The 15,300-nt window shown below is 41.3% G+C and overlaps 1 protein-coding gene and 1 long non-coding RNA gene across 11 annotated transcripts in view; one reads left to right on the top strand and one right to left on the bottom strand.

Annotated features, from left to right (window-relative positions):
- Nucleotides 1-15,300, top strand: part of TTC23L (tetratricopeptide repeat domain 23 like) — a 63,357-nt gene that overhangs the window by 14,461 nt on the left and 33,596 nt on the right. For all 10 annotated transcript variants that reach the window (XR_008625390.2, XR_008625392.2, XR_008625395.2 and 7 more), the window contains 2 exons: nt 11,583-11,739; nt 13,117-13,242. Coding sequence is in view for 4 of the 10 variants with exons in the window: in XM_055112460.2 (XP_054968435.1) it covers nt 11,583-11,739; nt 13,117-13,242 (283 nt within the window). In the remaining 6 variants the exon portion in view is untranslated. The remainder of the gene's footprint in view (nt 1-11,582; nt 11,740-13,116; nt 13,243-15,300) is intronic.
- LOC117980313 (uncharacterized) overlaps nt 1-15,300 on the bottom strand; it is a 38,332-nt gene that overhangs the window by 9,489 nt on the left and 13,543 nt on the right. The window lies entirely within an intron of this gene.

The following is a 15,300-nucleotide window of genomic DNA, read 5'->3' as shown; positions in this document are numbered from 1 at the left end:
AAGCTTTTGAAAAAATTAAAATTGAGTTCACTTCTCAGTTATTGATCTCAGAATATATTCTCCTTCTTAGGGCTCTATAGGCCCTTTTACACCCATTTGTTTTTAATGCAACTTTAGATTCATTTATTGATGTGGCAAGATCACAGGTAGCTGAGATCACAGCATTAGGACAGTGATGCTGTGGGTCACAGTGGGGGCACAGTGAGGCCCTTTTATGCTTTAAGAACACGTGTTGTGTTCTGAAAGAAGGTGCTATGGCTAGGGAGAGGAGAATGTCCTTATGTACTGGCAGAGCAGGCAGCCACCTCTATGAGATTCGAGAGTGACCAGGAAGGATCTTCCCCTAGTGGCGTTCCATGCTTCCTTACTTGGAATCTCTCTATTCCCATCAGACTGATTTTCTCAAAAACTTACTGCCTTCATGATAAGAGTCAAATTTAGGGATTTACTCCTTCAGTACTTATGGAGTTCTTGTTATAAGCCTGGTGGCACTTGCAGTCAGTGCTGGGGATACATAAATGAATATTGGTGGTCCCTATGCTCTAGGAGCACACAGGGGTCTTATGATAGGTACTATTCTAGAGGTAGGAACAAAATTCTGGGGAATGCAAATGAGGCAGTTCAGTGGTTTTGCCATTGAGGAAAGTCAGGGAAGGCTGCCGAGAGAAAGTGATATTTGTCCTGTCTTTGAAGAATGAGAATAGGTTTATCAAGTAGATTTTTTTACTTTTTATATTTTTATTTTTGTAGAGATAAGGTCTTTCTATGTTGCCCAGGCCGATCTCAAACTCCTGGCCTCAAGTGATCCTCCCACCTCAGCCTCCCAAAGTGCTGGGATTACAGGCGTGAGCCATGGCACCTGGCCCCCAAGTAGATTTTGAGGGGAGAAGTAGAGAGTACAAAGTTGGTCCTTTATATATGTTGATCTAAGGCATAGGAAGTGAGAGGAGGGCACTCTGTATAAAACTCCTTACACAGAATATTGTAGCTTCTCTGTAGATCCAGGGGGTTAAGGTAGGACAGAAGACACCTTAGGACAGACAGCTCATGCTTGGAAATGGGACTGAAAAGGTAATTTGGGCCTAGATATCAGGGAGTGTGGAGAGTTATTAAAAGGTTTGAAGTGAGGTGGTAATAATCAAGCTTGTGTTATAAAATGAGAGACTCCAGGATGGGTTGGACTGGGTAGAGAAAGAAGAGGCAAAGACCAGTTAGGCCATTATCCTGCCCAGATGAGAGTCGATGAGGGCATTGGGTATGGCAGTTGCAATGAAGAAAAGATAACCTAAAATGTAGAATGGGTGACATTTAGTGCCCCATTCAGTATGGAGTGGGAAGGACAGGGAAGAATTGAAGTTGAAGCAGGCATGACCTGGACAATTATTTTAAATCGAGAATGAAAGGGAAAGACCAAGTGGTGGGGTGTATTAGTCTGTTCTCATGCTGCTAATAAAGACATACTCAAGACTGGGTAATTTATAAAGAAAAAGAGGTTTATGGATTCACAGTTTCATGTGGCTTGTGAGGCCTCACAATCATGATGGAAGGCCAAGGAGGAGCAAAGGCACATCTAACATGGCGGCTGGCAAGAGATCATGCAGAGGAACTTCCATTTATAAAACCATCAGATCTCGTGAGATTTATTCACTATCACCAGAACAGCATGGGAAAACCCTGCCCCTGTGATTGAATTACCTCCCACTGGGACCCTCCCATGACACGTGGGGATTATGGGAGCTACAATGCCTGGTGAGATTTGGGTGAGGACACAACTAAACCATATCATGGAGGAAGGGGGAAGAAGCTACTGAGTTTGGTTTCTGTCAGGCTGGATCACATCTGTGTTGAAATGTTCACTAGGCAACTGAAAGCAGGTCTAGAGCTCAGGAAAGATGTTAGTCTGGGAGAAATGAGCACATAGGAGCAAGTTGAGGCCATAGGAGTGGATGAGCTTGATCAGAAGTAGTGTGTAGTGGCTGGGTGTGGTGACTCATGCATGTAATCCCAGCACTTTGGGAGGCTGAGGCGAGTGGATCACTTGAGGTCAGGAGCTGGAGACCAGCTTGGTCAACATGGTGAAACCCCGTCTCTACTAAAAATACAAAAATTAGCCAAGTGTAGTGGTGTGTGCCTGTAATCCTAGCTACTCAGGAGGCTGAGGCAGGAGAATTGCTTGAACCAGGAGGTGGAGGTGGCAGTGAGCTGAGATCGCACCACTGCACTCCAGCCTGGGCGACAGAGCGAGACTCTGTAGTAGTGTGTAGAAAGAGAGGGGAAGAGAATAGAGGACTGAAGACTGGAGAGCAAGAGCTTTAAGAATGGGTAGGGTAAAGGGGGCCCAGCAAAGAAAATAGAAGACTCAGGAGGACCCGTGTCATCAAAGCCAAGGGAGGAGAGAGGGTTTTGAAAAGAAGTGCAACAGTGGTTTCAACAGTTCAGATGGTAGAGGAAGGTCAAATAAGGTAATGGCTGAGGAGAGACCCATGGATTTGGCAGTTGGTAGGTCATTGCAACTTGGTTTGGTAGAGACAAGTACACTCCTTGGGCCCTGGGAGAGCCCAGATTCACAGAGACTAGCTAAGAGTCTTTCACTGGAATTCAAACTTGAGGTGATGAACTTGAACTGAAGAGGAAGGCATTTGAGAGGGAGATTTCTCTGAAACTAGGCAAGGCCAGATGCTGCCCTCTCTGTCTTGCCTTGAAGATGACTAGGATAGGTCTAGAAGGAGGTTGGCCTAGATCTTCTGAAATCAACCCCTTCCATAATGAGCCACAAACTGCCTTTGAGTTTTACTTTTCCAATTAGATTCCAAGTTAAGTCAAGATAAGTGAACAGGTTATACCACAAAACATGGTGATAAATCCTTTTCTCCCTAACTGACAGTTTTTCCTGCTGCATGAATAGAGAACTACGTTGGGGCAATAAGTTGGAGGAGACACAAGTTTTCCTGTATGAGAGACTTTTTTGTTTGTTTTTCCTAGATGGGAAAGGCAGCTTGCTGGTCAGATGAAGTGTCCACATGGTATAGTGGAGCCTAGACTTGAACCCAGATTTTCTGATACCAGCCTAGATTTTTTTTTAGAATAGGTTGTGGCTGTAAGCTTTCTTTGAGAATAGCCCAGTGCCTCTTTGCTTTCTTCACTTAAGCTTTTATTTCAGTTTCTTCACTTCAGCTTTTTTAGTGTCTGGTCCATGGAATAAGTAAGGCTTTGAAAAATGGCAGATCTTCAAGAGAGATGAAGTGCTTGCTCAGCTCCACTCAGTGTTGTTGTCATTCATCCTCTAACTGCTTTAAAGTGGACAGAATATATAAGCTGGCCTCCTGTGTAGGCGGATGTGTGTGTCTGTGTGCGTTCATGCTTCACTGCACCCATTCATGTTTTATAGTCATCAGCCCTGCTTTGCTCATTTCACTTTGAGCCTTTTCCAGCAGCCAAAAGGCTAATTTCTCTCGATAAACAGTCATTCAGTGAGTAGTGAGAAACTTGTATATGTGAAATGCCATGATGAACACTTTGGGAAATGTAACATAAAGAAGCCCTCAAAGGTTTTACAACTTAGTGTGGAAGGTGAACTACCTGGGGACATAACTATGAGGGAAGGCAGTGTAAGGTAAATGCCATGTAATTGATTTAAATAATGGGCTTCGGGAAGGTTGAGTGAAATCATTTCTGGCAGAGATGATAGATTCAAGGGGGAGGTAGATTCAAGGGTTGTAAAGGAGTAGGGTTTGGGTAGGTGGAAGAAGGGGTGGGCATTTCTGATGAAGAGGAAGGTGTGGGCCAAGGCATAAGGAAGGAAAGTGCCACGTCTGTGGAGACAGCAGTAAGCAGCCTTGTCTGGCTAAGGTTAGGACTGGTAAGATGAACCTGGAAAGGAGAAGGGTACATTGGGCAGGCTAAGGTTAGGACTGGTAAGATAAACCTGGAAAGGAGAAGGGTACATTGGGCAGGCCATGGTATGGTTTTAAATACAAGCTAAGGAATTTGTAATTTATTTGATAGGCAAAGAGCACTAGTGGAGATTTTCCAGCAGGATGATAAAAATATCAAAGTGTACTTTTGGCAGGGTTAATCTAGCAGTGATGGAATGGAAGCCATCTCAGTCATCTAGGTCTAAAACTAGGTTGCCAGAGAGAATGGGTGAGAAGGTAAGGATTCAAGAGTCTACGAAAGACAGATACATTTATTTTTAAGCCAGAAACCCACTTCTGGGAATCTTTCCTAAATACACACTGATAACATGGACAAGATTATTCTTTGCAGCATCATTCATGATAGGAAAAGATTGGAAACAAGCAAGTATCCATCAATAGGAAACTAGTACATACACACAGTGGGATATATGGAGTTTTAAAAATAACATGAGGAATCTCTATATCCTTCTAGGGAAAGATCTCTTTAGGGAAAAGAGAATGCACAATGCAGTATGGTGTTTATAATATGCCTCTTTTTGTGTAAGAAAGAGGGAGTAAGAAATGAGAATGTAGGCTTATTTTTATATAAAAACCACCAAAGGGTACACAAGAATGAAACAAAAAAAGTTACTTAGAGGGTGATTGGGGACAAAGGGAACAAGATTGGAAGTGAGACCTCTCAGTGTTTACTTTTTCTTATAATTTTTAACTTTTCAACGATAGAAATGTGTTACCTATTCAAAAATGATTATTAAAAGACAGAGACCATTAAGAAGGAGTAGGCAGGACATGGTGTTCGATTTGGGGTTGAGTGACAGTGAGGCCCAAAGATGACCATGATGTTTTGGGCCCCTGAAATTGCCATTTTCGGAGAGAAGTGGGTCAGAAAGGAAGTGGACTGGGAGAGGAATGCTGAGTCCAGTTTTTGATGTATAGATTTTGAATTGCAATAGAGAATCCACAAGTTGAGAATCGCTAATCTGAAAATCTGAAATCCAAAATGTTCCAAAATCTAAAACTTTTTGAATGCTGATGTGACGCTTAAAGGAAATGCTCACTGGAACATTTTGGATTTCAGATTTTCAGATTTCAGAGATGTTCAACTGGTTATCTGCAAATAATCCAAAAATCTCCCCCCATCCAGAACAAAATCTGAAATCTGAAACACTTCTGGTCCCAAGCATTTTGGATAAGGGATACTCAACCTGTAATACATTTTTACTTGTGCTGGAAATTTGGGACCAGAACTTGGGAGGAGAGAAGGAAAGGCATAAGCATGGAGGAATGTTTGAGACCAGAACTAAAGAGGGGAAATAGTAAATTATAAGCATGGAAGCCAAGGTTGAAGTAATAGGAGTTGATAAAACTTCCAAGAGGGAAAGAGAGAAGTGGAAGAAACAGAAAGATTTGGAAAATGGACACATTAATGGTAGAGAACAAAGGACCTTGATAAACAGTTAGCAAAGAATCAATTACAGAAGGTTTATAAAGGAGAAGCAGGTTGGTGCAGTGCCTTGGGAGCCAAACAGGTAAGGGTGTCTGATGCTGCAGTGAAATGCGGACTGAAAAACTGCAGTTGGATTCATTTATTAGGATGTTTTTGAGGGGACCTCAGAAGAACAGTTTCCCCATAATGGTTGGAGGAGAAGCCAGATCCCAGGGATGAAGGGAAGCAATAGGGACCAGAGGCTAGTGAAGATGATTTTACAAGAGAAGGAGATGCAGGAAGATTTTAGGCAAAGAGGAAGGAGCCAGTTAGAAGAGAGGGTTTAAAGATGTTTTTAATGGAGTAATTGATGGAATGGGATTCACAAGAGAATGTGAGGCTTTTGCAAAGCAGAGTGTATAAAAGTTGGTTGGCTTGTTAAACAGAACAAGTGACACTAGAAGTGGACCTCTATGGCCCACTGCCCTGGTGATGATCCTAATGAGCCTAGTGATCCAGCAGCTGAGAAAGGGCAGTCGGAGATCACCAGGGTAGTTTGGTAACTAGTGGTGAACTGTTTCAAGTGTTCAGGAAGGAAAATATGGTAACGTGGACAAGCAGTTTTCTGAAATTCTGCTTATTAATGAAACAGTACTTTAGTCAGCCTATTATTACTGGTAATAATACCTGGAATCTTCCAGGTATTCGGGCTCTGTTACAAATGTTGCAAAATCCAGAAAAAGAAGCCTAAGTCATGCTTTCTTTGTCTAGCTGGTTAAAACAAAGACACAAAAACTCATACAGAAACAACAGGGAATGATAAAAACCGGGTAATCTGACCCACAAGAAGCCTGATACCTACCTGAAGTGAGTCTGCATTTGAGAATGCAAGCCTTTTACAAAGATTCTGTAAACAGTGCTATGAAAAATGTTGAAAATAAGTACAAATATAGTAAATTACTCAATAAGAGAAATGGACCTTGGTAGTAATAATAATAATGGCTAATATATCTTCAAACTCACTTCATTCAGGTACTATTTAATCCTTTTTTTATATTAAATTAATCCTTGCGACAACTCTACAGGATATATTTTCATTACCATTTTGTAGGTGAATAAACAGGCACAGATAAAGTAACTTTTTCAAGTCATAAGGATGTTCAAGTCATAATGACTAAACAAGGATTTATACCTGGAAAGTCTGGCTCTAGACCCTGCTCTTTTAATTACCGTGCCACAGTAATTGCTTAAATATAGATGCTCATCAAAGGTGACTGCTTTCTGCTGACAATAACAACCTCCAAAGATTGGGTAGCTCTGAGCAGATTTTCTCTGGCCTGAGTCAGTGTAGCAGAATCGATGATAGAATCCCAACCCAAACTAAAGCAAAATGATTGATATGTTTGTTGGACAATCTTTGGACTCATTTTGCCATCTCATCAGTATTTCCTTGTAATTTCTGAATCTTGGGCTCCAGAAGCAGGCCTTGCTGCCCCTCTGCCTTGTACCTTGAAAACTGCTGCACTGTCAGTGCAGGTAGAAGGGTGGTATCCTTGGCTTGGGAGGGCAGATACAGAAAAGTAACTTGATCTATGAAGCATCCTTCATAGATATATACAATAATAAATCTTATATACAGAGTGTTTTTACATGAAAGAGGACGTACTTAGACTTAGTAAATGTAAATTCATTTCAAAGTGTTGCTGATACTGAATTCATAGTATTTTCGTCATTATGAATTTTTTCAAGTAGTATGTGCTATGAAAATAATTATCACAAGTGGAGGAAGCCATGTGGTTTTTTTAAAATATAAAAAGAGCTCTTTAATACTTGAAAAGGTTGGAAAACATTTGTCTAGGCCAGCGGTCTCCAAACTCAAGAGACAGCTCCCTTATCACTAAAAGAAACTTAAGCAAACAATCAATTACTTTTTATACATGTATTTTAAATAGATTGTGTACAACAGTATTGATGTGTTATGTAATATTATAAATAGTAATAAAAATAGAAAAATGCTTCAGATAAAAAAAAAATAGAGAAGTTTTGATTTCCCCCTCACACTCTTACGGCATCTTGCATACCTGTAGAGTTCATGCACTCCACTTTGGAGATCAGAGAGGATTCTGGGAAGGTGAAAGAAGTTTTTTCCCTTTAGGGCTTAAAATATAATAAATTGTTTTAAATTAAGATCCTTGTTCAGTTTGCTTAAGCCCCTTGTGGCTCAGCTTTTCCATCAGAAGGCCCACAATGTGGGGCCTAGTCGTGTGAAAGCAAGGAACTCTATGATTGATTAGCTGCTGAGCAGAGAGGAAAAGTATCCCTCCTGGGAATTGCACAACCAGCATGGGATATTTTGCAGGGAGGGTGCAGGCTTTCAAAAGCCTCAGGGACTTCCTCAGAACAACTTTCTTGAGTGGTAGTTGTTTTATTTGACATTCACAAGCCCAGAAGGAGTGTCTGCTGATTTGGGGTGGTTTTTAGTAGCTCCTGCAGTTTCACCTTTCTTCTTCCTAAGGACCCAGGGAACTGTCTGAATTTGGTTTTCATAGTCCTTAATGACACACTCCTAACGGCCCACCTACTTGTGGAAAATGACCTGCTTGATCAAAACACTTTCTCAGTTTTCTACTTTGTTTTCTTGGTCTAAAGTAGCCATCTCGGCTTCCAGTATTCGAAGCAGAGTTTTCTGTGAGCTAACTAGTGATGCTGCCTTCTTCCTCCAGACCTGTGAAGACTCCCTGTTACATAACAGATCTAATTCCCCCTCCTCATCTGGGCATCTGCTATGGTTCGAGCATGTCCACTCCAAAGTTCAGGTGTTGCCACTGTGATAGCATCAAGAGGTGGGGCCTTTCAGAGGTGATTAGGCTATGAGGGCCCCTCCCTCATGAATGGGATTAAGGCCATTATAAAAGAGGCTTTTTGTGGTGTTTGGTTCTTTTTCTCTTCCACTTTTCATCATATGTGGATGCAGCAAGAGGTCCCTCACAAGAAGCTGGCGTCTTCATCTTAGACTTTTCAGCCTCCAGAACTGTGAGAAATTTCTGTTCTTTATAAATTACCTGGTCTCAGGTATTCTGTTACAGCAGCACATACAAATTAAGACATCATCCAAGATTTTTTACATATTCAATGCATAGCTTATACGTTTTTCTTTTTTTTCTTTTCTTCTTCTTTTTTTTTTTTTTTTGAGACGGAATCTCACTCTGTTGTCCAGGCTGGAGTGCAGTAGCGTGATCTCGGCTCACTGCAAGCTCTGCCACCCAGGTTCATGCCATTCTCCTGCCTCAACCTCCAGAGTAGCTGGGACTACAGGCGCCCGCCACCACGCCTGGCTAATTTTTTGTATTTTTTTTTAGTAGAGACAGGGTTTCACTGTGTTAGCCAGGATGGTCTTGATCTCCTGACCTCGTGATCCGCCCGCCTCGGCCTCCCAAAGTGCTGGGATTACAGGCGTGAGCCACTGTGCCCGGGCTGCTTATACGTTTTTCAATTCAGAGTTTCCCTTCAGTCATCTTTCTACCTTCCCTAACCATCCTGTATCCACCCAACCTCATCCCCCAGTGCAGCACACATACATACACACACTTGCTTGTTCTGTCTTCAAGGCCTCAAGCTATTTAATCCAAGGGGAAATCCCTCCTTCTATCAGTCAAAATCCTATCCACTCTTGAAAAACAAGATGAGTCCTACTTCTTCGATAAAGATTTTACTAACTATGTATTTCTCCAAGTGTGGTCCTCAGACAACCTTGCATTATTACCAAGATTAGTTCTTACAAATGGGAATCCTTGGTTACCACCTGAAACATGGTTGCTTGTTTTAAATGTGTATTCTTGGTTCTTATCCCAGAACTTGTGAGCTGTAACTACTGGAAGTGTGGGACAGGAATCTGCATTTTAATAGGGTGCTTATAATGCACAGTGCAATTTGAAGGCCACTCTTAACTTAGGACACAGCCCTCTCTTTCACCAGAGTCCATTTTTCTCTTTAGTTGAAACCTATAGAACAGATATTTCTGAGTATTCTGCAGAGACTTCTTGTCTCTGGATCACTTTTATTTATTTTTATTTTTGCAGTTTTTAATGAAAGGTATATTTAGGGATACTTTCCCCCTACATCTTCTCAAATGTTTCTTCCTCATATCTACTATTTTTCTTTCCTACTAGGTGAGATTTGGCTTTCTGCTCAAGGATCTTTTTCTGTTCTTTTCCAGTTTTAGCCTAGTGATAGCTGCCTTGTTGGGGTCAATGCCCACATGGATAGTTGTGCCGTTAGCCTTTTCCCACTGCACCCTGTCAGTATAGATGCCTTTTTTTTTTTTTTTTTGAAACAGTCTCACTCTGTCACCAGGCTGGAGTGCAGTGGTGCGATCTCAGTTCACCGCAGCCTCTGCCTCCCAGGTTCAAGTGATTCCCCTGCCTCAGCCTCTCTAGTAGCTGGGACTTCAGGTGCACACCACCACACCCAACTAATTTTTGTATTTTTAGTAGAGATGGGGTTTCACCATGTTGGCCAGGATAGTCTCAATCTCCTGACCTTGTGATTCGCCCACCTTGGCCTCCCAAAGTGCTGGGATTACAGGCGTGAGCCACCATGCCCAGCCAGATGCTGTATTTCTTCTGGTAAACCTGGATTACTTTGCCAGTTTGCTGACCTTTATAGTGTCCTTGCACAATCCGAACTTCATCATCCTATTTGGGGGGCATGGATCAAGCATTGTACTTTTGTCTCAGCTCTTTGGAAAGAGGGAAGACATAATCTTGTGAATTTGGGAAGGTGCATTTGAAATGCTTTTTTATGGTTCTTGCTTTGGTCAGAAGTCACAAAAGAACTGAACTTTATTTTGACCACTGCTGCTTATATAATGGTTGCAAAAGGGAGAAGGGACCTGGGTCACCTTTAGAACTCTCCCAGGGAAGACCATGTTCCCTTTCATTGCTGTAACTCATTCAGGAGGTGCACTTAGAACACATGAGGGCTGCAGGTATCAAAGACAAACTTTTAAATTTATCCTTATTGCCATTGACTTGCACCCATTCTGTGAAACTAGGCTTCAGGAGCCAAAGGCAGCTTGCTGAGTAGGACTGGGGCTGGTGGTGTGAAGTGAGGATTAGGGGCACAGTGGCCTACTTGGCAGGGGTGAATGTGTTTACCAGCCCCTAGGTACCTGCAGAGAGAGGGCTGAAAGTGAACCCTACCTGTTGTTTTCAGTCTTCCCAAGTCTACCTCTGTTGACTGGACAAATAGCAGCTTGAGTAAGTGCCCAGGAACACCAGCAAAAAACAAGGGGACAAATGAGATGTGGCTGGAAAGGGGGATGCCCTTTCACCCTTCATGCAATGCATATTTGAGGGGAACCTGGTGCTAAATCATTAGATAACCTGCTTCTGGGTCAGGGTTTTGTATGTAGCAGAGCAGCTCCCTCACTGCAGTCTATGGAAAGTCAGCCCTGGACACAGGTTTGTATTTTTAAATCTTTAAAAAGAAAAGAAAAGAAAAAACAAGGGGAAAAACCCCACCAGTTCTGTCTAGCTGGGGTCTGGCCTTGCCTTTGTCTTCTTAGTTTGGGGCCTCCCTGCATTTAGCAATTGCATTCTTTTTATGTGTGTTGTGTGACCAGTTAGTATCACCAGATTCATCTTAGATTGAAAAAAAAAAATCCCCAGATGGAAGTAATTGCATTCATAAGCCCTTGTATTTATAGAATGCCTTTTCCAGAACACTCAATGCACAGCATTCTATGGCATAACCTACTTTGTTCCTGGACTATCTCTATGTGTTTGGTAAGGGGCAGCTTCTATAATTATTATTGTTGTTCAACAGTTGGAGGATGGAGAAGCTTTGTGGGTTGAAAAGGTCACATGGCATTAGTAGTAGAATCAGGAATAGGATACTGACCTTCCATTCCTGTCTCTGTCTTGAGTTCCAAACTGAGGTATGAAGGCTAATGTTGAGAGGGCTGAATAAGAACCACTTGTGGTGCAGATTAAAATTAGAGATTCCTGGACCCCAATTCTCTAGAGATTCCCCACTCAGTAGGTCTCGAGTGGGGCCCAGGAATCTGTATTCTTTACAAGCATTTCCAATAATTCTGATTCACAGCCAGATTTAGGAACGAATGCTATAGACCATACGACAACTGCACTGCCCACTTTATCCCCTCCTAGGAATGTTTTTGACTGAAGCATGCCTTTTTAATGTCTGTCTTCTTGCTACCCACCCTCTAACTCCCCCAGGCCTCCCAGTTCAGGCCAAGAAACATGCTACGTCAGCCAAGAATACACTGTTGACCTGGAAGGCAAATACGACCTCAGATAAGGAGAAAGAGGAAATCCTGGAAGCTCTGGTCAAGCTGTACTACACTCTGGGCGTGGTCTGGCTCCTGCAGAACCGATATCCTTCCATTCCTAGCTGCGTTTAGTGTTCAGGGCCACAGGCCACACATGCCAGATGGGTCATCTCATACAGGAGGGTGGGAGATGGAACCAAGGCCTTGTAGATCTGTTCCAACATCAAGGCCCTCCACGAGCCTCTCCTCTCCATCTAGAAGGGTGTGTATTCTCTTCCTATGTCTATTCATATAAGCTCTGAGTTGAGCCACGGAAGAGATTTCCCTAGTCACATATCACCTAGCCAGTTGAAGGTTTTCTGAGTCTGTTCTGCTCTTCATTGAGCACCCAAGAAAATCAGTGTTAGCAATGAGGATGAGGGGGGTAGTGGTGGTGGTGGTGTAGTGGAGAGAATGGGTGATAATTTAAAGCACAATTTGGCAAACTAGGCTGCACATTGTAATCCCCTGGGGAGCTTTAAGAATTTCTGCTGTCTGTTCCTGCCCCAAAGATTTTGACTGAGAGGCTCTGAGGTACATCTGTTCATTGAAATTTTTAAAAGCCCTCCAGAGATTGTAATTTGCAGCCCAAAACCACTGATTTAACTGATTCTCGATCATTTTAGTTTTTTGAAATGCTCTTGTGGATACTGCCCATGAGGCTGGAGGCCAAGCAAAATAGACAAAACAAGTAGTTCTGCAAATCCCCAGAGGGGTACTGTTATATGTGCCTTTCCTCAGAACTGGGGATTCTGACAGCCTTTTGTACCATCTCCACTGGAAAGATGTTAAGGGCATTTGATGTTCACGAATCATCATGAGCACTCTTTGAGCCCATGTGTCCCCAGTCTCCTCTCTACACATCCCCCCTCTACTTTTTTGGTCCTAATGTTCAACTTGCAAAATCTGATATGTGGCCTTCCTCTGTTATACCCTTAGCAGGAGGCTATTAAAAATGTGGGAAATAGAAGAATGTTTGGGAATTAAGGGGATTTTTGCTTTTCTGCTGTTTGCCTTTGGCCCAAAACCTGCTTTGCTTGGACTTTCTAAATGACCCAGAAAGTTCCTTTCAGCGTAATTAGTTCCTCTCTTTTACCATTCACAGGAACAGGCTTGGGAAAAATGAATAACTATTGTCACATAGTAGATGCCTCTAAAGGAAATGAGTGTAATTTACAGTTTCCGCTCACTCCTGCGAAGACTGCCTACCTACTCTAGTCTTGGATTCAGGCAACCACCACAGGAAACCCAAGCCCCTGTTCCTTTTCTAAAGAATTCTTGCTTCTTGACAACATAATACATGGAAAATAAAGAACATAGTTAAGTACCCATTTTTAATATTGCTTCACTTTCCCAAGAGCCCCTTTTGTTTCCTTATCACCTGCTGTCCCTGTGCAGTAGATGTTAGTTTGAGTGCTTGGCATTTTCCTTGACTATTTCACTGGCAGAGAAGCCTATTTCAACCTGCAAAAGGCAGAGAGAAACATGAAGGAGCTGAAAGAATTATATAAAGGAGGTGTTTGTGAATTACAAGTCTCTGAGAACGACCTAACACTTGCTTTGGGCAGGTAAGATCTGGGCTTGGAGAAGCTGAGGCTTTTGTGAATGAGGCTTGGAATTACATGATATAAGGGAGAAAAATATTTAGAGCAAAAAAACCCAGAAACTCAAATGATAATAAAAGAGGCTCATATTTACCAAACGGATACACTGGGCATTTTGTGTACTGCCCCATTTAATCCTCACAACAGCCATTGAGGTGGTATGATTATTATTTTATTAAAGGGGGGTGGTCAAGGAGACTGAAGCTGAGGTTAAACAAATTGTCCAAGGTAACATAGCTTGTAAATATTGGATCTGTGATCTGAACTCACTAACTCTTAGTCTTCCTTATACTTGCCTCTCACACTCACTCTAATATTGTATTTTTCTCTGAATTGCCACCTATTTTTGTCATGACATGTGACATTTTAGATGAAGGAACACTTAATGAAGACAATTAACTGGAAGCTGTGAAAGCCATGCACAGCATGTACATTTTTAAGGAAAGTTCTGTTCCATATGAAAACAAAGTTCATGGAATTGGTTTAAGCCAGAACAAGATTTAACTGTCTTGCTGTTGACTTAGAGATCCTCTGAGAATCAGAATATTTAGAAATGAATGTGGGCCCATCAGATTATTAGAAGAAAAAGAATAAAGAGTTTACTGTTCCCTAGATTTTTCAGATATCTTTACATCCTTGAAAGCAATCTGTTTCCAAAACCATAAGCACTTGGCACAGTAGGGTATATGACTGAATAGTAGTAAATGAAATACATGCGTCATGTCTGCGTCCTCTAAACAACCATGAATCTAGAAGTCAAATGGGAAATGGGGAGATGTTGGAATGTCCAGAACTAAATCAAACTATTGACTTAAGTCCACAGGGCAATAAATTACAGTCTGGTGAATGTCTACTCCTGTCACATAGGGCCTAAAGTTTTTCTGCCTTATGTGAAAGATAGTCTTATTCTTTTTTCAGAAAAACTCTGGTGCTCATTTTGTTCATCCATTCTCCAGTATTTATTGAATACCTTTTTTATGCATGTCCTGTTCTAAGTGTTAGAGTGCCTACTAAGTATAACTACATACTAGACACTGTTCTAAGTGCTTTACATAATTTATTTTACTTAGTCCTCATGACAGCCAATGAGGGTAGGTATTTCTATTATTTTCATTTAGATAGCTTTTCATTCTGCCACTCAGGCTGGAGTGCAGGGTGCAATCAGAACTCACTGAAACCTTGAACTCCTGGGCTCAGCCTCCTCAGTAGCTGAGACCACAGGCAAGACACCACCATACCTGGCTTACACATATATTTTTAATTCAACTTAGGAATACAAATATTGGAGTCAGGAGGAAGGAATATTGATTGTATATCTACTATATGTTGGGTGATTTTACACTTAATATTATTCTTCACAACAAACTTGCAGTATAAACTCAATTGTTTTATTTAGAAGGAAATGTAGGCTTATAGAGTTTGAGAAAGCTCATAATTACCAGAACCAGCTTTGAACTACCCATGATCTCATTTTACCTTGCTGTCTCTGGAAAGATAAACCTCAATGAGATATTGTTTTATCCTCATTTAAAAAAATTATATTCCCAACTCTGTTGTGGAAAATTTTGAAAATACAGACAGGTATGAAGAACGAATAAGCCGATTGTGATACCATCACACAGACATAACTGCTATGAACATTTTGAACAGATATATATGGATATCAATAACTGTATCTCTATGTGGATCACAGTCTAAGTGCAGCTTTATATCTTTTTCCTTTTAGCACATTTTTAATATCTTCCCATATCTGTCTAAAAAGAAAACATGACTTTTAATGTCTCTGAGGTATTTTATTGTATGATATGCTATAATTTATTTAATCACTCTCTTGGAATATTTACATTTTTTTTCTATCCTCACTCATTTTTAACTGAGGAGGAATTGGCCAAATTAAATGGAACAAAACAAAGCAAAAACTTTCTTTGGCCTGAAAGAGAGGGAATCAGAGGTAATAAAATTTTATTTTGATTTTAGAAAGTCTATGTTTATGGGTAAATTATCCCATCTTGTGAATTCCTG

The sequence above is a fragment of the Pan paniscus genome, chromosome 4 (genome assembly GCF_029289425.2).
Source record: "Pan paniscus chromosome 4, NHGRI_mPanPan1-v2.0_pri, whole genome shotgun sequence".
In the NCBI taxonomy this organism is placed as follows: domain Eukaryota; kingdom Metazoa; phylum Chordata; class Mammalia; order Primates; family Hominidae; genus Pan; species Pan paniscus.
This window is presented reverse-complemented; position numbering and strand designations above follow the sequence as displayed.